Raw genomic sequence first — 25,614 nt, forward strand, 5'->3', positions numbered from 1 at the left:
ACTGGCAACTCCGACAATTCAAAGTCAGACCCTTTTTTTTATTTACCTGGGGACATGGGTGTCATTGGCTGCGCCACCATTTAATGTCTGTCCCCAGTTGCCCTTGAAAAGGTGGTGGTGAGCTGCCTTCGGAAACAGTTACAATCAATGTGCTGTAGGCTGAGCCATTGTAGGGAGGGAATTCCAGGATTCTGACCCAGTTGTATTAAAGGAACATATATATTTCCAAGTGTGGGAGAGGAACATGCAGCTGATAGCGTTCCCACGTATCCACTGCCCTTGTTCTTCTAGATGGTGGTTGTCATGGGCTTGAAAGGTGCTGTCCAAGATTCTTTGATGACTTTTTAAAAAAAATTCAAATCCCTACAGTGTGGAAACAGGCCCTTCGGCCCAACAAGTCCACACCAACCCTCCTACATTTGCCCCTGACTAATGCACCTAACCTAGACATCCTTATGGGCAATGTTACATGGCCAGTTGACCTAACCTGTACATCTTTAGACTGTGGGAGGAAACCTGAGCACCTGGAGGAAACCCATGCAGACACAGGGAGAATGTGCAAACTCCACACAGACAGAGGGTGGAATTGAACTTGGGTCCCTGGCGCTGTGAGGCAGCAGTGCTAACCACTGAGCCACCGTGCCACCCCAATGCATCTTGTATATGGTACACATAGTTGCTACTGAGCGTCAGTGGTGGAGTGATTGAATGTTTGTAAATGTGCTGCCAATTCAGCAGCTGCTTTGTCCTGGATAGTGTCAAGCTTCTTGACTGGAGTTGGAGCTGGAGCTGCACCCATCCAGGCAATTAGACAATAGACAATAGGTGCAGGAGTAGGCCATTCTGCCCTTCGAGCCTGCACCACCATTCAATATGATCATGGCTGATCATCCTTAATCAGTATCCTGTTCCTGCCTTATCTCCATAACCCTTGATTCCACAATCCTTGAGCGCTCTATCCAACTCTTTCTTAAATGAATCCAGAGACTGGGCCTCCACTGCCCTCTGGGACAGAGCATTCCACACAGCCACCACTCTCTGGGTGAAGAAGTTTCTCCTCATCTCTGTCCTAAATGGTCCACCCCGTATTTTTAAGCTGTGTCCTCTGGTTTGGCATTCACCCATCAGCGGAAACATGCTCCTGCCTCCAGAGTGTCCAATCCTTTAATAATCTTATATGTCTCAATCAGATCCCCTCTCAGTCTTCGAAACTCAAGGGTATACAAGCCCAGTTGCTCCAGTCTTTCAGTGTAAGGTAATCCCGCCATTCCAGGAATTGACCTCGTGAACCTACGCTGCACTCCCTCAATAGCCAGAATGTCTTTCCTCAGATTTGGAGACCAGAACTGCACACAGTACTCCAGATGTGGTCTCACCAGGGCCCTGTACAGCTGCAGAAGAACCTCTTTGCTTCTATACTCAATCCCTCTTGTTATGAAGGCCAGCATGCTATTAGCCTTCTTCACTACCTGCTGTACCTGCATGCTTACCTTCATTGACTGGTGTACAAGAACACCCAGATCTCTTTGTACTGCCCCTTTACCTAAATTGATTCCATTTATGTAGTAATCTGCCTTCCTGTTCTTGCCATCAAAGTGGATAACCATACATTTATCCACATTAAACTGCACCTGCCATGCATCTGACCACTCACCTAACTTGTCCAGGTCACCCTGTAATCTCCTAACATCCTCATCACATTTCATCCTGTCACCCAGCTTAGTATCATCAGCAAATTTGCTAATGCTATTACTAATACCATCTTCTATATCATTAACATATATTGTAAAAAGCTGCGGTCCCAGTACTGATCCCTGTGGTACCCCACTAGTCACTGCCTGTGATTCCAAAATGGAGCCGTTTATCACTACTCTAGGGAGTATTCCTGATGTGAGTCTTGTTGATAGCGGACGCGTGTTGGGGAGTCAGAAGGCAAGTTACTTACCACAGTGTTCCCAGCCTCTGCCCTGCCCTTGTATTTTTACGTGGCGACTCCAATTCAGTTTCTGGTCAATGGTAACACCATTGTTAGCATTGCTGATAGTGAGATCACAGATTCAGTGATTAAAACACCATTGAATGTTAAGGGGCAGTGGTTAAATTGTCACTTATTGGAGATGGTCATAGCTTGGCAATTGAGTGGTGCAAATGTTATTTGCTCCTTGCCAGCCCAAGCCTGGATATTGTCCAGATCTAGTTGCATTCGAACATGGACTGCTTCAGTATCTGAGGAGTTGCGAATGGTGATGAACACTGTGCAATCATTAGCAAACATCACCACTTCTGACGTTATGATACAGGGAAGGTCATTGACACAGCTGAAGATGGTTGGCCTAAGACACTACCCTGAGGAACCCCTGTAGACATGTCCTGGAGCTGAGATGACTGACCTCCAACAACCACAACCATCTTCTTATGTGCCAGGTACGACTTCAACCAGCAGAGAGTTTGCCCCCAATTCCCATTGATTTTAGTTTTACCAGTGCTCTTTGATACCACACGTGGTGAAATGCGCACTTGATGCCAATGACCATCACTCTCACCTCACCTCTAGAATTCAATGTTGAGGAGAGGAACTGAGTGGCCCTTGTGGAATCTAAATTGGGTGTCTTGGAGGAGATCATTGCTGAGCAGGTGCTGCTTGCTAGGACTGTTGATGACACCTTCCATCAGTTTACTGATGAGCGAGAATAGACTCGTAGGGCAGTAAATGTTTGGATTGGATTTGACCTGCTTTTTGTATAAACAACATAGCTAGGCAGTTTCCCACATTGGTGGGTGGATACCAGAGTTGAAGCTTCTATCAGTTTGGGTCGGGGTGTGGTAATTTCTGGAGCACAAGTCATCAGTACAACTGCTGAAGTGTTATTGGGGACACAGCCTTTGCAGTATTCAGTGTCTCCAACCATGAGAAGGGAATCAAATTGAATTGGTTAAAGACTGGTATATGTAACACTGGGGACGACTGGAGAAGGCCAAAGTGGGTCATCCACACAGCACCTCTGGCTGAGGATTGCTGCGAATGCTTGTGTTGAACTCTTCCACCATTGAGGGTGCGGATATTTGTGAAACCTCCTTCTCCAGTGAGTTGTTTGATTGTCCACCACCATTCAGAACTGAAGGTGGCAGAACTACAGAGCTTTAATCCTTTGGCTATGAGAATGCTTAGCTCTGTGCATCACTTGCTGCTTATGCTGTTTGGCATGCAAGTAGTCCTGTTTGGTAGTTTCACCAGGTTGACACTTCATTTTTAGGTCTGCCTGGTGCTGCTCCTGACATGCTCTCCTGCACTCTCCATTGAATCAGGTTAATCCCCTGGCTTGATGCTAATACCCGTGTAGGGTAGATGCCAGGCCATGAGGTTACAATTGTTTTGCAGTCTGTTTCTGATGGTCCACAGAGCCAGATGAATGCCCATTCTTGAGCTGCTAGGTCTGTTCAAAGTCTGTTCCATTTAACCTGGTAATGGAGCCAAGCTACACTGTGTATGCTATTATCAGTGTGAAGACAGAACTTGGTTTTAATGTGCGGTGGTAACCCATACCAACACTACCATGGGCAGATGTATCTACAGCAGGCAGACTGGTAAGGACGATATCAAGTTTGTTTTCCCTTTCACTCGGTGTTTTCACTACCAGCCGCGGACCCAGTCTAGCAGCTATGCCATTTCAGATCCAACTGGCCCGACCTGCGGTGCTGCCAGTCTTGGTGATGGACACTGATGTGCCCCACTCAGACTACATTCTTGCCAACCTCAGTGTTTCTTCCAAGTGTTGATCAACATGGAGTAGTACAGAGCTCTCAGTTGAGGGAGGATGGGGAGTAATAATCAACAGGAGGTCCACTTGCCCGTTTGACATGATGCCATGAGACATCATGGTGTTTGGAATCAACATTGGAGGACCTCCAGTGCAACTCCCTCCTGACTGTGCTCCTCTGTGTCCTGCCGATCATGAGCACCAGGCATGTAGTTTGTCAGCGATTGGATGCACACTGTTTTGAGAACCAGATTACTAGCACTGCTGCAAAACCAAAAAGCTTGTGGCAACTTTATTGTAAAATGCCCTGTTTGTGGACAAAACATTTCCAACGCAGGGTCAGTGACACACAGTGAGGAGACATAGCAGGTCATGGCACTCATGATGCCTGACTGAGGAGGAGTAACATTCCTGAAACACATTCCTGAAGCACAGGAATGGCTCCCTGTTCAGGAAATATACTGTGGAATGCTCAAGAGGTGGTGGCCTCATAGCAGTCACAATGTAGCTAATCTGACTTCAACTTCAGAGAAGATTCAGACCTGAGACAGTCAAACAAGAAAAAGCTTGTGAGCTTTGACAAAGTAACATCCCATCAGGGCATTTCCACCACCTCAGTTTACCTTGTGCAAACCAGCCTTCCATTCATTGACACCGTCCATACTTCCTGCTGCCTCAAAGCAGCCAACATTGATTATCCCGCCTCAGTTATCCTCTCTTCCACCCCCTTCTGTTAGGCAGAGGATATTAAAGTTTGAATACTTGTATGAACAGATTAAAAAACAACTTCTTCCCCACTATTATCAGACTTTTGAATGGACCTTTCATATGTTAATGTTGATCTCTGTCTCTCTGTAGCTTCTCTGCAGCTGTAATACCGTATTCTGCACTCTGTTCTGATACCTGATGAACTTTACTTGAAGTAATCTCTGATGTGTAAGTAACCATGATGGGCTATGGTACAATCTGCCTGCACAGCAGACGAAACAACATTTTTCACTGTGTCTCGGTACATGCGACAACAATAAATCAAATCAAATCAACAGCTTTAAATGAGACAATTTGAAAATGGCTGCACCTACAAGTCCCATCAACAAAGTTTGCACGATGAAGAAATCAGGTCAACTTTGTACAGAACCTTGGATCGATCACACTTGATCTCCCGATAATAAAATGGGCAACAAAGCATTTAAAGTCAGACTACTGCAGCGCTATAATCCTGTTTGAATGCTATCGGTCGATTGTTTTGCACATTATACTCTACACTATCAACTTAATTATTTCCAAAGATTAAAAAAAAATTTCATTTTAGTTTTTAAAAAGTCTCTTCATTTTGGGTCATATTCAGCCACCTATTAATTCTCAGCTGAAAAACTAAACATCAAAAAGCCAATTGCTGCTATATTGAGCCAGCAACTGACATAAATGCTTTCTATTCAATTTCTCTTCCGGGAGCTCTCTGTATTGATTGGCCAGAGGGTAGATAACCTATCACAGTTAATTGCACATCAGAGATTACTTCACGTAAAGTGCACGAACAGTATAAAGTGCAACAAGGTGGGGGTGATCTTATATAGGTTTATAAAATCAGAGATGTTCAGCATGAAAACAGACCCTTTGGTCCAACTCCTCCGTACCGACTAGATATCCCAACCCAATCTAGTCCCACCTGCCCATATCCCTCCGAACCCTTCCTGTTCACAGGGAATTCTTGCAGACACAGAGATGGGTTCAAGTCTGTATACTTTTCACAGCAGAGAGCGGCGCGAGCTGGGCAGAAGTGAAGCTGGAACGCAGAGCTGGTCGGGAAGGTAAGTGATTGATATTTGAGTGGATGTGTTCTCGACCCCAGGCCCTACAAAGTTGGGCCTCCCTCCCATCCTCCTCCTCTAACCTAACTTTAAAGTCCACACGTAAGCTACTCAGTGTTCTTGTTTTGGAGACTAAGTGTAGAGTTATGGCAGCGCAGGCAGTGGAATGTTCCTCCTGCAGGATTTTTGAGGTAGGGGTGACCACCAATGCTCCTGCCAACTTCATCTGCAGGAAATGCAGTCAGCTCCTGCTCCTCACAGAACGCGTTAGGGAACTGGAGTTGGAGTTGCATGAACTGAGGATTATTCAAGAGGCTGAGAGGGTGATAGATAGAAGCTACAGGGACATAGTTACGCCAGAGAACAGAGGTAGCTGGGTAACAGTTAGAGGTGGGAAGGGGAGGAAGCAGGCAGTGCAGGGATCCCCTGTGGTCGTTCCCCTCAACAATAAGTATACCGCTTTGGATACTGTTGGGGGGGACGGCCTAGCAGGGGTAAGCTGCAGTGACCGGGTCTCTGGCACGAGGTCCGGCTCTGAGGCTCAGAAGGGAAAGGGGGAAAGGAGGAGAGCGCTAGTTATAGGAGACTCTATAGTTAGAGGGACAGACAGGCGGTTCTGTGGATATGGGCGAGACTCTCGGATGGTTTGTTGCCTCCCGGGTGCCAGGGTCCGAGACGTCTTGGACCGTGTCTTCAGAATCCTTAAGGGGGAGGGTGTGCAGCCAGAAGTCGTGGAGCACTTTGGCACCAACGACATAGGTAGGAAGAGGAGTGGGGAGGTCGTTAAGGAGCTCAGGGAGTTAGGCTGGAAGCTAAAAGCTAGGACAAACAGAGTCGTCATCTCTGGGTTGTTGCCAGTGCCACGTGACAGTGAGGCAAGGAAGAGGGAGAGAGTGCAGTTGAACACGTGGCTGCAAGGCTGGTGTAGGAGGGAGGGCTTCAGATATTTGGACAATTGGACTGCATTCTGGGGAAGGTTGGACCTGTACAAGCAGGATGGGTTGCACCTGAACCAGAAGGGCACCAATATCCTGGGAGGTAGGTTTGCTAGCACTCTTCGGGGGGGTTTAAACTAATTTGGCAGGGGGATGGGATCCGGATTTGTAGTCCAGCAAGTAGGCTAGCTGTTTGTCAGGATGTCCAAGAATGTAGGGAGGCTGTGGAGAAGGTAGCACTGACAGGGAATACTTGCAGACACAGAGATGGGTTCAAGTGTGTATACTTCAACGCAAGGAGTATCAGATATAAGGTGGGTGAACTTAAGGCGTGGATCAGTACCTGGGACTACGATGTTGTGGCCATCACGGAAACGTGGAGAGAAGAAGGACAGGAAAGGTTGTTGGAGGTCCCTGGTTACAGATGTTTCAGTAAGATTAGGGAGGGTGGTAAAAAAGGAGGAGGGGGTGGCGTTGCTAATTGATAATGGTATAACGGCTGCAGAAAGGCAGTTCGAGGGGGATCTGCCTTTGGAGATGGTATGGGCTGAAGTCAAAAATAGGAAAGGAGCAGTCACCTTGTTGGGTGTTTACTATAGGCCCCCCAATAGCAGCAGAGATGTGGAGAAACAGATTGGGAAACAGATTTTGGAAAGATGCAGAAGCCACAGGGTAGTAGTCATGGGCGATTTCAACTTCCCAAATATTGATTGGAAGCTCTTTAGATCAAGTAGATTGGATTGGGCGGTGTTTGTGCAGTGTGTCGAGGAAGCTTTTCTAACTCAGTATGTAGATTGTCCAACAGAGGGGAGGCCATATTGGATTTGGTACTTGGTAACGAACCAGGACAAGTGATGGGCTTGTCAGTGGGAGAGCATTTTGGTGATGGTGACCATAATTCTGTGACTTTCAACTTGGTTATGGAGAGAGATAGGTGCGTGCAACAGGGTAGGTTTTACAATTGGGGGAAGGGTAAATATGACGCTGCAAGACAGGATCTGAGGAGCATAAGTTGGGAGCATAGGCTGTCAGGGAAGGATGTCATTGAAATGTGGAACTTTTTCAAGGAACAGATACGACGTGTCCTTGATATGTATGTACCTGTCAGGCAGGAAAGAGATGGTCATGTGAGGAAACCTTGGTTGACGAGGGAGGTTGAATGTCTTGGAAAGAGGAAGAAGGAGGCTTACATAAGGTTGGAGGGATACAGGATAGCCAGAAGGGAGCTGAAGAAATGGATTAGGAGAGCTAAGAGAGGGCATGAAAAATCTTTGGCGGGTAGGATCAAGGATAACCCCAAGGCATTTTATGCGTATGTGAGAAACCTGAGAATGACGAGAACGAGGGTAGGTCCGATCAAGGACAGTAGTGGGAGACTGTGTATTGAGTCGGAAGAGATAGGAGAGGTCTTGAATGAGTACTTTTCTTCAGTATTTACAAATGAGAGGGACCGTATTGTTGAAGAGAGTGTGAAACGGACTGGTAAGCTAGAGGAGATACTTGTTAGGAAGGAAGATGTGTTGGACATTTTGAACAACTTGAGGATAGACAAGTTCCCCGGGCCTGACGGGATATATCCTAGGATTATGTGGGAAGCAAGAGAGGAAATTGCAGAGTCGTTGGCAATGATCTTTTCGTCTTCACTGTCAACGGGGGTGGTACCAGGGGACTGGAGAGTGGCGAATGTTGTGCCCCTGTTCAAAAAAGGGAATAGGGATAACCCTGGGAATTACAGGCCAGTTAGTCTTACTTCAGTGGTAGGCAAAGTAATGGAAAGGGTACTGAGGGATAGGATTTATGAGTATCTGGAAAGATACTGCTTGATTAGGGACAGCCAGCACGGATTTGTGAGGGGTAGGTCTTGCCTTACAAGTCTTATTGAATTCTTTGAGGAGGTGACCAAGCATGTGGATGAGGGTAGAGCAGTGGATGTAGTGTACATGGATTTTAGTAAGGCATTTGATAAGGTTCCCCATGATAGGCTCATGCGGAAAGTCAGGAGGGATGGGATAGTGGGAAATTTGGCCAGTTGGATAGAAAACTGGCTAACTGGTCAAAGTCAGCGAGTGGTGGTAGATGGTAAATATTCAGCCTGGAGCCCAGTTACAAGTGGAGTTCTACAGGGATCAGTTCTGGGTCCTCTGCTGTTTGTAATTTTTATTAATGACTTGGATGAGGGAGTCGAAGGGTGGGTCAGTAAATTTGCAGACGATACGAAGATTGGTGAAGTTGTGGATAGTGAGGAGGGCTCTTGTCGGCTGCAAAGGGACTTGGATATGATGCAGAGCTGGGCTGAGGAGTGGCAGATGGAGTTCAACCCTGTCAAGTGTGAGGTTGTCTATTTTGGAAGGACAAATAAGAATGTGGAATACAGGGTTAATGGTAGGGTTCTTAGTTAGGTGGAGGAGCAGAGGGATCTCGGGGTCTATGTTCATAGATCTTTGAAAGTTGCCACTCAGGTGGATAGAGCTTGTAAGATGGCCTATGGTATATTAGCATTCATTAGCAGAGGGATTGAATTCAAGAATCGTGAAGTGATGTTGCAGCTGTACAGGACTTTGGTTAGAATACATTTGGAGTACTGTGTGCAATTCTGGTCGCCTCACTTTAGGAAAGATGTGGAAGCTTTGGAGAGGGTGCAGAGGAGATTTACCAGGATGTTGCCTGGAATGGAGAATAGGTCGTACAAGGATAGGTTGAGAGTGGGAACAGAGGGAGAGGGGAGAGAGAGATGGTGACAGAGTGGGGGCATTGGAACTGCGAAGGATGAGAGGTGACTTGATAGAGGTATATAAGATGATCAGAGGAATAGATAGAGTAGACAGTCAGAAACTTTTTCCCTGGGTACAACAGAGTGTTACAAGGGGACATAAATTTAAGGTGGGGGGGGGGGAAGGTATAGGGGAGATGTCAGGGGTAGGTTCTTTACCCAGAGAATGATGGGGGCATGGAATGCGCTGTCTGTGGGAGTGGCAGAGTCAGAATCATTGGTGATCTTTAAGCGGCAATTGGATAGGTACATGGATGGGTGCTTAAGCTAGGACAAATGTTCGGCACAACATCGTGGGCCGAAGGGCCTGTTCTGTGCTGTATTGTTCTATGTTCTATGTTGCAATTGTATTAGCCTCCACCACTTCCTCTGGCAGCTCATTCTATACACATACCACACTCTGTGTGAAAACGTTGCCCCTTAGGTCTCTTTTATATCTTTCCCCCCTCACCCTAAACCTATGCCCTCTAGTTCTGGACTCCCCCACCCCAGGGAAAAGACTTTGCCTTTTTATCCAATGCATACGCTTCATGATTTTATAGATCTCTATAAGGTCACCCCTCAGCCTCCGACGCTCCAGGGAAAACAGCCCTTGCCTATTCAACCCCTCCCTATAGCTCAAATCCCCCAACCCTGGCAACATCCTTATAAATCTTTTCTGAACACTTTCAAGTTTCACAACTGTTGGAACATTGCGTGCAATATTCCAACAGTGGCCTAACCAATGTCCTGCACAGCCACAACATGACCTCCCAACTCCTGTACTTAACACTCTGACCAATAAAGAAATGCATACCAAACACCTTCTTCACTATCCTATCTATCTGTGACCCCACTTTCAAGGAGCTATGAACCTGCACTCCAAGGTCTCTTTGTTCAGCAACACTCCCTAGGACCTTACCATTATGTGTATAAGTCCTGCTAAGATTTGCTTTCCCAAAATGCAGCACCTCGCAATTAACTGAATTAAACTCCATCTGCCACTTCTCAGCCCATTGGCCCATCTGGTCAAGATTCCATTGTAATCTGAGGTAACCTTCTTCGCTGTCCACTATACCTCCAATTTTGGTGTCATCAGCAAATTTGCTAACTAACTATCCTCTTATGCTCACATCCAAATCATTTATATAAATGATGAAAAGTAGTGGACCCAGCACCCGATCCTTGTGGCACTCATGAAGGGCATGGAAACGGTAAATAGACAAGGTCTTTTCCCTGGGGTGGGGGAGTCCAGAATTAGAGGGCATAGGTTTAGGGTGAGAGGGGAAAGATCTAAAAGAGACCTAAGGGGCAGCTTTTTCACGCAGAGGGTGGTATGTATATGGAATGAGCTGCCAGAGGAAGTGGAGGAGGCTAGTACAATTGCAACATTTAAAAGGCATCTGGATGGGTATATGATAGGAAGGATTTAGAGGGATATGGGCCAACGGTTGGCAAATGGGACTAGATTTATTTAGGGTATCTGGTCGGCATGGACGGGTTGAATCGAAGTGTCTGTGTCATCTCTATGACTCTAAATGGACAATTTCTCAGGATTTGTCTTCCAGTTAAGTTAGCATTGCCATATTTAATCAAGAATTTTGACAGATTGCAATCCCTCTGTGAGATTTTTCTACTTTGCATAGGCTAAAAACATAAAAGGAATATTCTGCCTTAAAAATAAATTGAATTGTGCACCACCTGGCTACTTATCGAAAAGACTAAATGCTGTATTATTGCATTTGAATTGGCAAATGTTATTTTCGTTGCTCTTCTCTGATGTGTGTATATATGGAATAACATTGCTTTTTGATTTTGAGCACCTTGTGCATACATGGAAATCATATTTATTTACATGAAAACTGAAGAGGCAAACACAGATAGTGCTACTGATACAGAAACAATCTCGTTACCTCCCTGTGCTTGAATTTCAATGAATATAGCAATGCTCACCCAGACTTTATTTGGTACATGACTGCTGGTTGCTATGGAAACTGAGAGAATGATTAACTGTAAAATCATCTGGGAATGCAAAACAGCAGAAAGGGTTTCAGTTGTGAGTTTTAGGTCACAATAATGTGAAATGACAAATGATCATCATCCTTTTTATGTTATGCTAAAATAAAACAATGATTATGTGGTGTTATAAAGAGAGCCTGTCTTTTCAAAGCAACTGAAGCAAAAGAAAAAGAGTGAGCTACATTAGTGTTTAAAATATAATGATATCCTCAAAACAAAACAGCGATATTTTCTTTGGTCACCAATGGTAGTAAAATTGGTCACTGGCGATAATGTACAACTCCGACTGAATAAACAACCCAACCACATCTCCTGCATTCAGCCCAAACCATGGGCTTCAACTCACATCGGTCTCTCATTTATCTCGCAAATCTCCCCATCTCCTCTGTGAGTTCATCCACCTCGTGATCCCTTAACCTTACCTCCATCCAAGACGAGGGGTGGAATCGCCATGCTAAATTGCCCATCGTGCCCAGGGGTATGCAGCTTTGGTGGATTGGTCATCAGAAATATAGGGTTATGGTGAGGGGGGACTGGGTCTGGATGGTATGCTTTTCAGAGGGTCAGTGTGGACTCAATGGGCCAAATAGCCTGCTCCCACACTGTAAGGATTCTGTGATTCTAGACTGCCAAACATCCTGGCTCCCATAATATTTATCATCACTAACAGTTCTCCATCAAGAAAATAAAATACTCAGCCCCTCCAACATTGCAAACTACGGACCATCTCAACCTCTTGTTCCTCTCCAAAGTCCTTAAATTTATTATTACCATTCAAATCATGCTCAGCCTGTGGAAACATTATCTTTGAAATCCTCCACCTAAGACATAACTCTTTTTTTTGGAAGTTACTCACTTGTGAGATGTGAATGTCACTGGCTGAGCCAGCATTTATTGCTCATCCCTAGTTGCCCTTGAGAAGGTGGCGGTGATCAGCCATTTTGCACCGTTGCAGTCCACCTGCTGTGAGTTGACCCACAGTGCCATTCAGGACAGAATTCCATGATTTTGACCCAGCGACATTGAAGCAACAATGATATATTTCCAAGTCAGGATGGTGAGTGCCTTGGATGGGAACTTGATAGTGGGTGCTGTTCTTGTGTAGCTGCTGCCATTGTCCTTCTAGATGGAAGTTGTTGTGGGGTTTGGAAGGTGCTGTCTGAGAATCTTTGGTGAATTTCTGCAGTCTATCTTGTAGATAGTACACAATGCTGCTACTGAGCGCTGATGGTGGAGGGAGTGGATGCTTGTGAATGTGGTGCCAGTCAAGCGGATTGCTTTGTCCTAGGTGATGCCAATTCCACAACCACCTGATGAAGGAGCAGCACTCCAAAAGCTAGTGCTTCCGAATAAACCTGTTGGACTATAACCTGGTGTTGTGCGATTTTTAAACTTTGTACACCCCAGTCCAACACCAGCATCTCCAAACCAAGCTTTTTTAGTGTTGTTGGAGCTGCACTCATCCAGGTAAGAGGAGAGCATTCCATCACACTCCTATCGGTGCTTTGCCGATGGTAGACAGGCTTTAGGGAATCAGGCAGTGAGTTATTTGACACAATCTTGGCTATCTGTGTCCTGATCCATACTAAATTGCATTCACATTTATGCTTGCTGACACACTGATTCCCAGATAAACAATGCCTCCTTTTTAAATTGTCTTATCCATGATTTTAAATTTAAGTCTGCTTCTGCACATCTCTATCTCCTGCAGTTCACCCTGGGAATCTGTGTTCCTACGAGTTTAATTTCTCGCCCAGTGAACATGAACTCAGATGGTTACAGATGGCACTCAATGGCAGTATGCCTTGGAAAAGCAGGAACAGGCTCCTTTTGGCACATCCTGGGTACATGCACGGAGGTCTCCTAATGCAGACTCCAAGGTAATCAGAGCGATGGCCAAATTGTTTGGAGCAAAAGGCATTTGAAATTATTAGTCCTTCAGAAGCGTGCCTTCCTCATTTTAAAGATGCAATGCATTCCCTGAATAATTATGACCCTCATTACAGGATGCAACAGGAACTTGATAGACACCAATGGCACACTTGCTGAAGTTGTGGATTCCCGTCACAGCCCAGAGACATGAGCACTGAATGGAAGCCAGTCACTTCTTGCAGCACTCGGACAGTATGGCATTGTAACCAATATTGTATTTTGGGTGAGTCTTTAAACCAAGGCCCTGTCAGTTTTCTCACATAAACGGAAAGACTCTCCTCAGCCCCTGAAAAAGAATATGCTCACATGGAGCCTGACCTGGGACAACATACGAGCTTGGGTTGCTAAGTAGCAAGCAGCATCTGGACTGTGTAAGTGCCAGACAATGAACATCTTCCCATGACATTCAACAGCACTAGCATCAATGAATCATCCACAATCAACATACTGAATTGTCACCAGGGTCAGAAACTGAAATGGGCATCGCATATACTGTGGTTACAAGGACAGAGAAAAGGACACAAGTCAATTCATCTTCAAAGGAGCTCAGGTGGCCCTTTGTCTCTGGATCAGTCTCCAAATCAGCATTATGGTATTGTGCCAACCCCTGCCTTTTCCCAATAACCCTGCACTTTAATGCTCTCTTCAATGATTTGACTGAAGTCTTCAGAGTGATGGAACATTCTCCATTTTCATGAATACATACAGGTCGCACAACAATCAAGAAGGAGAACACTTTTCAGGACAAGGTCAGCACCCCATCCACCAACTTAGAAATTCACTCACTCCACCACCAACACACAGTGATAGCTGGAAACACCGTTTACAGGACAAACAGTTGTAACTTCTTTAAGGCTTCGATTGCACTTTTCAAATCCCCAATCTCTCAAACATAGAGTGCAGCACATACATGGGATCATAATATCTGCAAGTTGTCCTCTGAACATGAATTGTTCCGTCATAAAGCTGCATCACTGCTCCTTCACAGTCAGCAAGTCAAAATCTTGGTCCTCTTTTTTTTATTACATTCAAACAGGAGTGTGAATGTAATATACACCACATGGACAGTAACACACATCAAGAAGTTGGTTCATAAGGCCAATCAGCCAATGAGCAATAAATGCTGGTCTTGTGGTCAACACCTGTCCTACACAGGAATAAAATAAACAAATTGAAAACAACGGTGTTCACCTTGATGTCTGTTTGGGACAGGTGGAAAGGATGGGAATAATCAAGAAAATGACAACTCCTACAGAATAGAATTGCATCATGGTAGCAGTGAAATATCCTCAGTACAAAGGATCTAAATAAAACTCTGAAGAGATCTCACGTCCCAGGTAAACCATGCAAGGAATCCTGCTGCAACTTCCAAAAGTAAAATCTTCGCTAACCTAGATGCAAGGAAATGCATATATTTTTAGTATGGAAAGGGGGATATTTGGGATAGAAATGCAACATTGTACTCAAATGCACAGCAACATCTCTACTTCCTCAGGAGGCTAAGGAAATTTGGCAATTTCACAAGGTACTTATCAATTTTTATAGATGCACCATAGAAAGCACTCAATCCAGATGCATCTCAGTGTGGTTTGGCAACTGCTCTGCCAAAGACAACAAGAAGCTACAGGGTGGTGAACACGGCCCAGAGCAAACCAGCCTTTGATCCATCAACTTCATCTATACTTTCCGCTGCCTCAGGACAGCAACCAACATAATCAAAGACCCATTCCACCCCAGTTATATTCTTGGTTAGAGACAAAAAAAACTGCAGATGCTGGAATCTGAAGTACACAAACAGGAGCCTGGAAGAACACAGCAAGCCAGGCAGCATTAGGAGGTGAAGTCAATGTTTTGGGTATTAATCCTTCTTCAGAACTGGATGTGGGGGAAAGAGGAGCTACAGATAAAGGGGGTGGGGTGTAGCAGAATAGTGAGGTAGTGATAGGTAGACACAGGTAGTGGGTACAACCTAGTTGGTCGATGGGAGGGATGAATCCGGTTGGTAGCTGGAAAGAAAAATTCTATAAACCTTGTCTTCTACCTGGGCAGCCTGGAGATCTTAACACTGAGTTCTCCATTTTCGAATAATCTTCCCACCCAGCCCCGGCTCCCTGTCCAGTCCCGCCTCCTCCCTCCCATTTAAATTACCGACCCTTCCTTTGAGCTACCAAATGGATTCATCTATCCCATCGACCAACCAGGCCACACCTAATACCTGTGCTTACCTATCACTGCGTCGCCATTCTGCTACTCTCCTCACCCCCTTATCTGTAGCTCCCCCTACTGACTCATCTAGTCCTGAAGAAGGGTTAATACCTAAAAAAGTTGACTTCTCCATCTCCTGATACTGACTGGCTTCCTGTGTTCTTCCAGCCCCCTGTTTGTCTACCAGTTATACTCTCTTCCATCCTGTTGCATTGGGCAGAAGATATAAAAGTTTGTATGTTTGTGCGATCAGGTTCAAGACCAGCTTCTTCCCCACTGTTATCAGACTTCTGAATGAATCTTCAACTTTTAAATTTAATGCTGATCTCATTCTTCATGCACCTTCTCTTCAGCCATAACATTCGTTCTGTTCTATTACTCAAATGCACTTTGTATGGCATGATCTGCCTGTACGGCACACTAAACAAAACTTTTAACTGTACCTAGGTACATGTGACAATAATGGGCCCTGGAGGCATATCGGGAGAGTAGGACAAGTCATAAACTAGGAATCAAGCAGGCTAAAAGGGGTCATGAAATAGCTTTAGCGAGCAGAATTAAGGAGAATCCCAAAGCCTTTCATCCTTATATAAGTAGTAAACGGGTAACTAGAGAAAGGATTGGTCCACTAAAGGCTGTGTGTCAAACCTGAGAAAATGGGTGAGATTCTGAATGATTACTTTGCATCAGTGTTCACTGAGGAGAGGAACATGATGAATCTTGAGATTAGAGATAGAAGCTTGATTACCCTGTATTACGTTGCCATAAGTAGGGAAGATGTGTTGGGTAGACTATTGGTTATGGAGTTGGACAAATCCCCAGGACAGGATGCGATCTATCTTAGGTTACTGAGGGAGGCAAGAGAGGAAATAGCTGGGGCCCTGGCAGATATCTTTGTAGCATCCTTAAACACAGGTGAAGTGCCGGAGGACTGGAGGGTTGCTCATGTTGTCCCCTATACAAGAAGGGTAGCAAGGATATTCCAGGTAACTACAGACCAGTGAGCCTGACATTGGTGGAGGGAAAGTTGCTGGAATATGGTGTACAGTTCTGGTCGCCACACTTTCAAAATGATGTGGATGCTTTGGAGAGTGTGCAGAGAAAGTTTACGAGGATGTTGCCTGGTATGGAAGGTGCTAGCTATGAAGAGAGGTTGAGTAGGTTAGGATTGTTTTCATTAGAAAAAAGGAGATTGAGGGGGGAACCTGATTGAGGTCTACAAAATCATTAAGTGTATAGACAGAGTGGATAGAGATAAGCTTTTTCCCGGGTGAAGGATTCAATAACAAGAGGTCACGCTTTCAAGGTGAGAAGTGAAAAGCTTAAGGGGGATACATGTGGCAAGTACTTTATACAGAGGGTGGTAGCTGCCTGGACTGCGTTGCCAGCAGAGGTAGTAGAGGCAGGCACAATAGATTCATTTAAGGTGTGTCTGGACAGATGCATGAGTAGGTGGGGAGTAGAGGGACACAGAAGCTTAGGAATTGACCAACAGGTTTAGATAGTGGATTTGGATTGGCTCAGGCACGGAGGGCAAAGGGCCTGTTCCTGGGCTGTAAATTTTCTTTGTTTTTTTGTTCTAATAATAAATCAAATCAAATGAAATGAATGTCGCCTAGCTTGCTGTAGTCATGTGATCTTTAACAGGACACACTCATTTCAGGCATCTATCCTATATCTAGTTCAATAAAAGCACAATACAAGTAAGACTGAAGGAATTCATAATAGCATCCAAGCCATTGCGTATCACACAAGCAAGACCGGATCACATTGTTCTGTACGGGACCTTGCTATAGACAAACTGAATTTCTTACATTAGAGCAGAACTCACTCTTCATTAAACACAAACTGCTTTGTGATATCCTGAGCTTATGAAAAACAAAATATGTCTTAAGTCTCAAAATGCCAACATCAGACACAAATAATAAAAGAAAATCATTCCAGTGGAAATGAATCTGTAAACAAAGATTGCAAAACTAACAAATACACAGAGGTGCTTCAGCTGATCAAGTCTGGAACTCCCATATGTCAATACTTGTGCTGTGGGTAGAACCTCACCAAAAGACTTAAAATTTGCTTTGAAAGATTTTCTCATTGCAATTACATGTAAAACCGAAACTAAAATTTTTGGTCTTCAAATACTCCATTGGAAAGTCAAGGGCTTTGCAAAACAGACATAAATTCAACAGGGCCTCAAAACTCAATCTACTGATAGTTGCTCAATGGATCATAGGACATTGTTTTGGTCAGCAGATGCATGACACGTTTACGACGTGCTATATTTCAGAACCACAACTCAAAAATCACAAACCTTTTGATATCAACTGATAAAATTTTGATCTGCTTACACATGTAATTTCAATAAACAGGCAGATGTGAACAGCTTAAAAATTAAGGGTTAATTAATTACTCTGAAATCAAGATATCCGTACCTCTTTAAACAGTTTAGGAAGTGCTGCTAATGCTTTTTCTTCTTCAAGATATTGTACCCAGGACCAAGCCTTTTTCTTTCCAGTAAGTGGCACAGCTGACATGAAAAAGAATATACAAAGTAAATATTGAGGATTAGGGTATGTAAATAAATATTGCATGACACTACAAGAATCAGATTTCATCGATGCATGCACACATTTCACTTGGTACCTGCCTGAATCAACAATGGCCCTTGATATTTTCTAGTTGGTCTTCAACAAACTGCCAACATTTTGAGGCCTTCATCTCGTGAGTTTTCCCAAAGACATAGGAACATGCCAAGGATCCATTCAGTGTATCACTTTTCTCACCAAAATAGCTGGTGTTTGGTCAATATATCATATACTGGCTGGCATATTATAATGATATGTAAAGAAATGAAATTTGCCATGCAACTTTATTTCTGTCATTTATCGCATTGCAACATTAAACCCAAGGGATAGCAAAGGTCATGCCTTTCGGTGCTGTTATGGATTGTGAGGACATACTTATTGTTAAAATCTGTGGAACTAACATCCAGGCCAACTACCGGGCTGGGAAGGGAGTGTTAAGAAAAGTAATATTATAACATTAGCTTGAAGGACAAAGACCATCTGCCATTATTTATTCGCATCCCATCTACAAAGACTTGCCCCACAGGAGACTGCATGGAGCTTGGTAATAATCAAGACTGGGGCCTAATATAAAGCTAGAATCATGGATACATCTTTCCAGTCACCAGAAATCCAACCAAGCCAAAAGGACACCAAACTGAAAAATAGCCAAAAAAAAGTCTTTTGCTTTTTACAACAATTTCACAGGTTTGTTGTCATGAATTAATGAAAGATCAGCATCTCATTTGGAAATATAATGACCATATGCTTAAGCAAAAAAGGCACCTGGATGACTCTGCTATCCTGCCACACACACTCATCAGCTTCTACCCCTGGTTTAGAACTAACATTCCTGTATCCTACTTGGCCAACAGAAATTTAACTTTCGTAAAAGGTGCCAAGCTTCTCCATTCAACCAACTTCATCAGTAACCAGTAAACAAATGCTGTATTATCCTGCTTTGATAACCTTAAATTGAATCAGTGTCCTTAATCCATTTTCTGGCCATAAATTCAAGTGAATAACTTAAAAATCTCTGTCAACTTATTTCCTTTTCTCCTTTTCAATAACGGTGTTGGTTAGCTCAGTTTACTGGACAATGGTGTGCAGTGCCGAGTGACACCAACACTGTGGGCTCAATTTCCACAATGGCTGAGGTTACAATGAAGGACTGCCATTCTCAATCTTCCCCTTCACCTGAGGCATAGTGACCTTCCAGTTAAACCACCACCAGTTGTCTCTCTCTCTCTAATGAGACAGCAGACCTGTGTCCAGTAAGACAATGGTGACTTTATGTTTTTATATCAGCTCAATAAGTTTTCTTCATAATCTATGTAATTTTAAAAATTAGCCTCATAATATTTTACTGGAGTCCCTCGCAACATTTTGTTACTGTGACACAGATGACAGAATCAAACCCAATACTCCATGGAATCTCAACAAAGTCAGATAAACGTTAACACAGTCTTCTTTGACACCCCAGTTACACAAGGACAGGCGACAGCCTCATGGTATTATCACTACAATATTAATTCAGAGACCTGGGTAATGTCCTGGGCAGGAAGTGAGGACGGCAGATGCTGGAGATCAGAATCGAAAAGTGTGGTGTTGGAAAAGCTCTGATGAAGGGCTCATGCTCAAAACGTTGACTCTCCTGCCCCTCAGATGCTGCCTTACCGGCTGTGCTTTCCCAGCACACACTTTTCGATTAATGTCCTGTGTATCCAAGTTCAAATCCCGCCATGGCAGATAATGGAATTTGAATTTAATAAAAATCTGTGTTAAGAGTTTAATGATGATTATGAAATTATTGTCCATTGTTAGGAAACCCCATTAGATTCACCTATGTCCTTTAAGGGGAGGAAATCTGCCATTCTTATCTGGTTCTGACCTATATGTGACTCCAAGCCCAGAGAAATGTGGTTGACACTCAATTGTTGATTGGGCAATAAATACTGTCCTGACCAGCAACATCCACATTCCTGGTTTGCTTTCTGGATTACCAGCTAATAATATTTAATGTTAATGATCCATCTATCAAATCCTCATATCTTTTTGCTTTTATTTCATGCATATTACTATTTAACATGGACTTTACACTCTGTCCTTGACTGACTCATTTCAAAACATTACAATTAACTATGGTGAATTTCATCTGACACCTTCTGAACCTATACTGGATTGTTTGAAGCAAATTAGTAAAGACTCAAACATTCCTCTCACATTGTGGCAGTGTAATTTAAGGCTTCATGTCTTGATGCTTTTATTGTGCTTAGAGTTAACCAATCCATTGCAATGTTATTCTATCCATTGCAAGACATGATGTAAATTTTCACCTTTATCACTTAGGTTGTAATTTGGCCAAACCTCCCACCTTTTGCAGAATTCAAGTAAGTTTTCATCCAATTTATTTCTTTGATTTCATATGGTTTCTACAAATGCAAACAGATTAAATAAGCAAAAGTGGATTGATCCCAAATATTGCAAAGCCATTCCATGCAAAAAAATTGAAATTCTGATCACCAAGCCTGAGGACTGCAGAACATTCCTTCCATCTAATATTTTATACAGCAAAAAAAACCATTAGGACCACCTACCAGTGTTCCTATCTCTGAATGTAACTTTCATACATATGCCCCAGAGGTATTATGAAGATGTTACATTTGTAATGTTTTGGGACGATCTCATTAATTTGTGGTAAAATTGAGAAATGAACTTGGTTATTTGACCTATTGTGTGACTGAACTTGACCCAAGCTTAGGTGGCTTGGTTGATAAAGACTAAAGACTGGCTTGGGGCAGGGTAATAGTTTGCATTAGTGAGAACAAGGTGCACATGTTCTTACCTGCAGACAATAGGGAGTACATTTGCAATGACTATGGATATACAGTTAGTTTTCAAGCGTTTTAAAAAGTTGTGAACAATATCAGGCTTTACAATTGGTTACACTTTAAACTATGAATGCAATTGCGAGTTGAAGGAATAGATAATTAGAATTTCTATCTGGATACAAAGGCCGATATATAATTCATGCTCCCATGTGGATGAGCTTTAGGAAAGAAACAGGAATAGGAAACTGTGAATTGGGTAAAATTCTAAAAAAAACTTGAAATTGCATCTTGTGGTTCTTCAAGTCAATAGAAATTCTACTAATTTATAAGGATTATTTAAGTCTCTACAAGGATTATCGCAGATGTCACATGCAAATCTGACTGAAGTGTATATTACATACTTGGGCAGGAAAACAATAATAAAGCGTGTTTCAAATAAAGAAGTTGAGTACCCTGTTTTGTGAACTTGGAATCTGGGTCAAAAAGGCGACTGTTTTTGAAGTTACTGTGGTTAGTCAGCACTGCAGACATTTTTATCTTCATTTTTCCATCATCTTGCACTTCCTCCTGCAGAACAATCAAGTTAAAAATGTTCCACTCATGAGAAGTAGCTCAAAAGAAAGCATCAGGCTGTATTTTGAAAAGTTCAATTTTACACTTTGTTTGATAACATGACATGTGGCATACCTTCAGTTTCTATAACTGCATAAAATAACCCCTTCTCCAGTCAATCAAATATTAACAACACCCTGGGTACACCAGATGCAATAGCAATTTGCTCAGAGTAATGTATTTTTGATACCACATAATAATGTAGTTTTTTCCAAATTACAATGACCCACCAGAGGATTAGATTTTAATATTACAGTTCCACCAATCATTTTAATATGCTAAGATTACATTTTCCTACCTAATGCTAATGCTGTATGAAATAAGTTATGTGTAGACATTGTAACATTAAGTACAAAGCCTTTCAAAATAATATAACTCAAATAAATGGGGAAAATGTGATCAATCTGAAGCCTGTCAATTCTCCAACAAAGCTCTTAGACATTTTATCTGCATAATTCTCATCATAGTTCACAGCAATCATTTGCATCAGTAAATATTACGTTTCACCTGAAAACATCCATTACAAGCACCCAGACTATTGTCACATTTGTCTGACATTAAACTTGAGTTTTTCAAAGTCCTCTTTGCATTATACAGTTTTATCACCTGTGTAAATCTGTTTTTGTTCACTCAAGTATTCCTTCTTTGGCAATCCTTGGTTTTAGTTATAATGCATAACACATTCCATTCTTCAAGTGTATACACTGAAATTATCTATCTCTTAAGCATCACAAAATTTAATACAATAACCAAATACAAAATTTTGCTTTACATATGTAGAGCAACAGTTAAAAACTTTGGATGTCAAAAAATGAGCATCTTTGTTCCTCTAATGCATTAATTTCTTGTTATGTTTTAATGCAACTTTTGATACAGGGCTCTCTCGCTCCCTTTCCCGACATTGTGAAGATGCTACACCATTGCTTACATCTTATATGAGGCTGAGCCTAAATTGGTATTGCTGTAATTTCTGAGGTTAGTGAAGAGATTACTGATGAGCAATCAGATATAGCTATTCACAGGAGAGAAAAAAACAGTCTGCCTTTGGCCAAGGAACCATATTATCAGCACCTCAGAAGTCTAGCAACCAGAGAAAAAAAATCAATAAACCATCTAAATGATACTCTCAATGAGTCATCCAGACTTGATAGATAATGACTCAGATTGGAGAATACACTGCAAATGCAGGTGGTGGACATGTCAGCAGTGCATGAGAGCTTCAATATGAACTACATCAGAGAAGTCTCAGTCAGAATGGTGTTGAGACTTTTCATGTAGCTAGGCTTCTCCACTGCCCCCCCCGCCGACTCATCTCCCTCTGCTCTATAAAACAGGAACTTTTTATAATCTAAGATTATGAAGCACACAAGCAAGCTGTAATAGTTTAGAAAACCCTCAAACCTATACTGAAGTGTGTCACAATGGAACTACTAAAGGAGTAATAAAAACATAATGACACTAATTGTTTTCCAGATGCAACAGCAATGGAAACATTTACTCCGTTTGTTTCAAAGGAATGCTGCAATTAATACCTTGAGCCAACGAGAAATGCACTCTTCACCAACAGGAATATATTTTCAAACCAAAGCACTAATCAGTTCCTAGTTCTCCTGAGAACATTCCGATTAATTGCACACTCTAGTTGTTGGAAAACAAATTGAAAAAAATGCCTAAGAATTCGAAATAACTGTGGTCAGGAAACTTGGAGAAAATGGTTCTCTGTAGTGAGAGGATACAGAAACGTATGCACAACGTAGGTTTTTCTTCTTACTTGACTTGAACATTGCTTCATAATAACTCTACTGAGTTTGTGCAGTTGACCTGTGAATGATGCTTTCACTGCAGCTATCAATCACAGATGGAAAAGGTGATATTAATTCCAGTCAAGAAGTATACTCTGCACCATCTGGCTAAGCAGGAGATCTTATGTTCTGTTCCACCTCATTACTCAGTTGCCAGGTGCAGCGAAGAAATTGGAGTGGGAAGGATTATTACATCAGACCTCTACACCCACTGCCCTGCTATCTTTGGAAACCTGAAAATGATTGGGAATGTGCCTTCTTCTGCAGTAGGCACAAATCCACTATTAGGATGCACGAGATAAAGTGCTTCTGGCACCACTGTAACTTTTGCATGAAAGGGCTTGAATCAAAAGGGTTCTGTGACTACTGGGCTGGGGTAGGACCCAATTTATAAGACAAATTTTATGCAGGTGTAAATCAATTACCACATTCTGCCAACATCAAATGTGTCACAAAAACTTGGGGTGCAAAGTAAAAACTTGAGGTTTGATGAAATATTGCTTCCTTAAAAAGTGCCACCGCATAATAAAATAAATATCTACAGTTATCACAAACCATGTGGCCATCTTCAAAATCTTCATCAGAATCTTCCTTTACGTTCACACTCACTTTCCTGTTTCGCTTTTTGATGCATTTCAGTATTGTTCCAGCATTTCGCTTGATTGGTACAAGGTCCACAATGGGCTGTCTGTTGAAGAATATTGTATTGAAATATGGCTTACATATGCAAGTTCTAAAAAAACCACATAGAAGTATATCACTAAGGTTACAATTATTTAATATTGTCATCTTTGATCAGTTTCACCATTTTTATGCTAACCTTTCTTTTAGTAAGGACGCCATGGAAAGCATAAATTAACAAGCTACGGAAATATTAGGCAGACTGCTCTCTATTCCAAAGTTGTAAAATGCTGAATTAAAATTTGAGATGTAATATTTCCAAATTTGTCTTTTTTTTTCCTTCAAAATGTCACATTCACAAGTTTGGTGTGTTATTAAGAGTGCAAAATAAAAACTGAATCAAAATAACAAGCTGCCTTCATGAACTGCTGCAGTCATTGGAGTGTATGGACACCTACAGTGCTGTTCGGAAGGAAGTTCCAGATTTTCACCCAGAGACACTGAAGGAACAATCATGTAGCTCCAAGTCATGATGGTGGGTGGCTTTGATGGGAACATGCATGTGGTGATAGTCCTATGAATTTGCTACCTTTGACCTGATTTTGCAAGGTACTATTGGAGGGGTGTTGATGAATTACTTCACTACATTTTGTAGATGATATACACACATGACCACTGTGCGGCAGTGGTTAAGGGAATTAATGTTAAAGGTGGTGCATTGGCACTGAGCATCTCAACTATTGTTGGATCCTATTGTACCCATCCAGGTCTAGGGTGAATATTCCATCACGCTCCTGACTTGCGCTTTGCAGAGATAGACAGGCACTGAGGAGATAGAAGATGAGTTACTCACTATAGAACTCCCAGCTTCTGACCTGCTGTTGTAGCCTAGTATTTATAGCACTGGTGCGGTTCAGTTTCTGCAGTGTGGAAAGCTCAGGATGCTAAGAGTGAGGGATTCAGCAATGGTAAAATACTCTCTTGTTAGAGACAGTCATTGTCTGGTATTTGTGTAGCAAATGTGAATTAAAGACCAGAATTGAACAAGGCCACAGTAAAAAAAGTGGGAGTAGGACAAGGAACATTAAAAAGACAAGCCTTAAGGCTTTGTACCTGAATGCATGGAGCATTCAAAATAAAGTGGATGAATTAATCACACAAATGGATGTAAATGGTATAATACTGTTGGCATAACAGAAACGTGAGTGTAGGGTGACTGGGGATGAGAACTGAGCCTGCAGGGTATTTAGTACTTAGGAAGGACAGACAAAAAGAAAAAGGTGGTGGAGTTGCATTACTGGTTAAAGAGGATATAAACACAATATTAAGGAAAAAAAGTGTTAGCACAAACAATATAGTATCTGGAATTGAGAAATTCTAAGGGACAAAAAAATATTAGCGGGGTTGTATACTGACCACTCAAACTGGAGTGATGTTGGAATGGCATTAAACTGGAAATCAGAGAGGGATGTGGTGAATGAACATTTGAAATTATGGGTGTCTTTAATCAGCATATAGATTGAGTGAATCAAATTAGTCACAATACCATAGAAGATTAAAAATCACATGACATCAGGTTATAGCCCAACAAGTTTAATTGGAAGCACTAGCTTTCGGAGCGCTGCTCCTTCATCAGGTGGTTGTGGAGTACACCCAATTGTAAGACACAGAATTTCTAGCAAAGGTTTACAGTGTGATGTAACTGAAATTATACACTGAAAAATACCTTAATTGTTTGTTAAGTCTCTCATCTGTTAGAATGACCATGTTAGTTT

The 25,614-nt window shown here is 42.5% G+C and overlaps 1 protein-coding gene across 6 annotated transcripts in view; it reads right to left on the reverse strand.

Moving 5' to 3' along the window:
• Window positions 1-25,614, reverse strand: part of LOC122549360 (lethal(3)malignant brain tumor-like protein 4) — a 312,681-nt gene that overhangs the window by 213,951 nt on the left and 73,116 nt on the right. For 5 of the 6 annotated variants that reach the window (XM_043689041.2, XM_087986019.1, XM_087986017.1 and 2 more), the window contains 3 exons: window positions 23,774-23,906; window positions 21,257-21,371; window positions 17,842-17,936 (listed from right to left, as the gene is read on the reverse strand). In XM_043689041.2, the coding sequence (XP_043544976.2) occupies window positions 17,842-17,936; window positions 21,257-21,371; window positions 23,774-23,906 (343 nt within the window). The remainder of the gene's footprint in view (window positions 1-17,841; window positions 17,937-21,256; window positions 21,372-23,773; window positions 23,907-25,614) is intronic. The other variant, XM_087986018.1, reaches the window with a different exon arrangement.

Source organism: Chiloscyllium plagiosum, unplaced genomic scaffold (assembly GCF_037043375.1).
Source record: "Chiloscyllium plagiosum isolate Xiang-an unplaced genomic scaffold, Cpla_swu_hap1 HiC_scaffold_4, whole genome shotgun sequence".
Taxonomy (NCBI): domain Eukaryota; kingdom Metazoa; phylum Chordata; class Chondrichthyes; order Orectolobiformes; family Hemiscylliidae; genus Chiloscyllium; species Chiloscyllium plagiosum.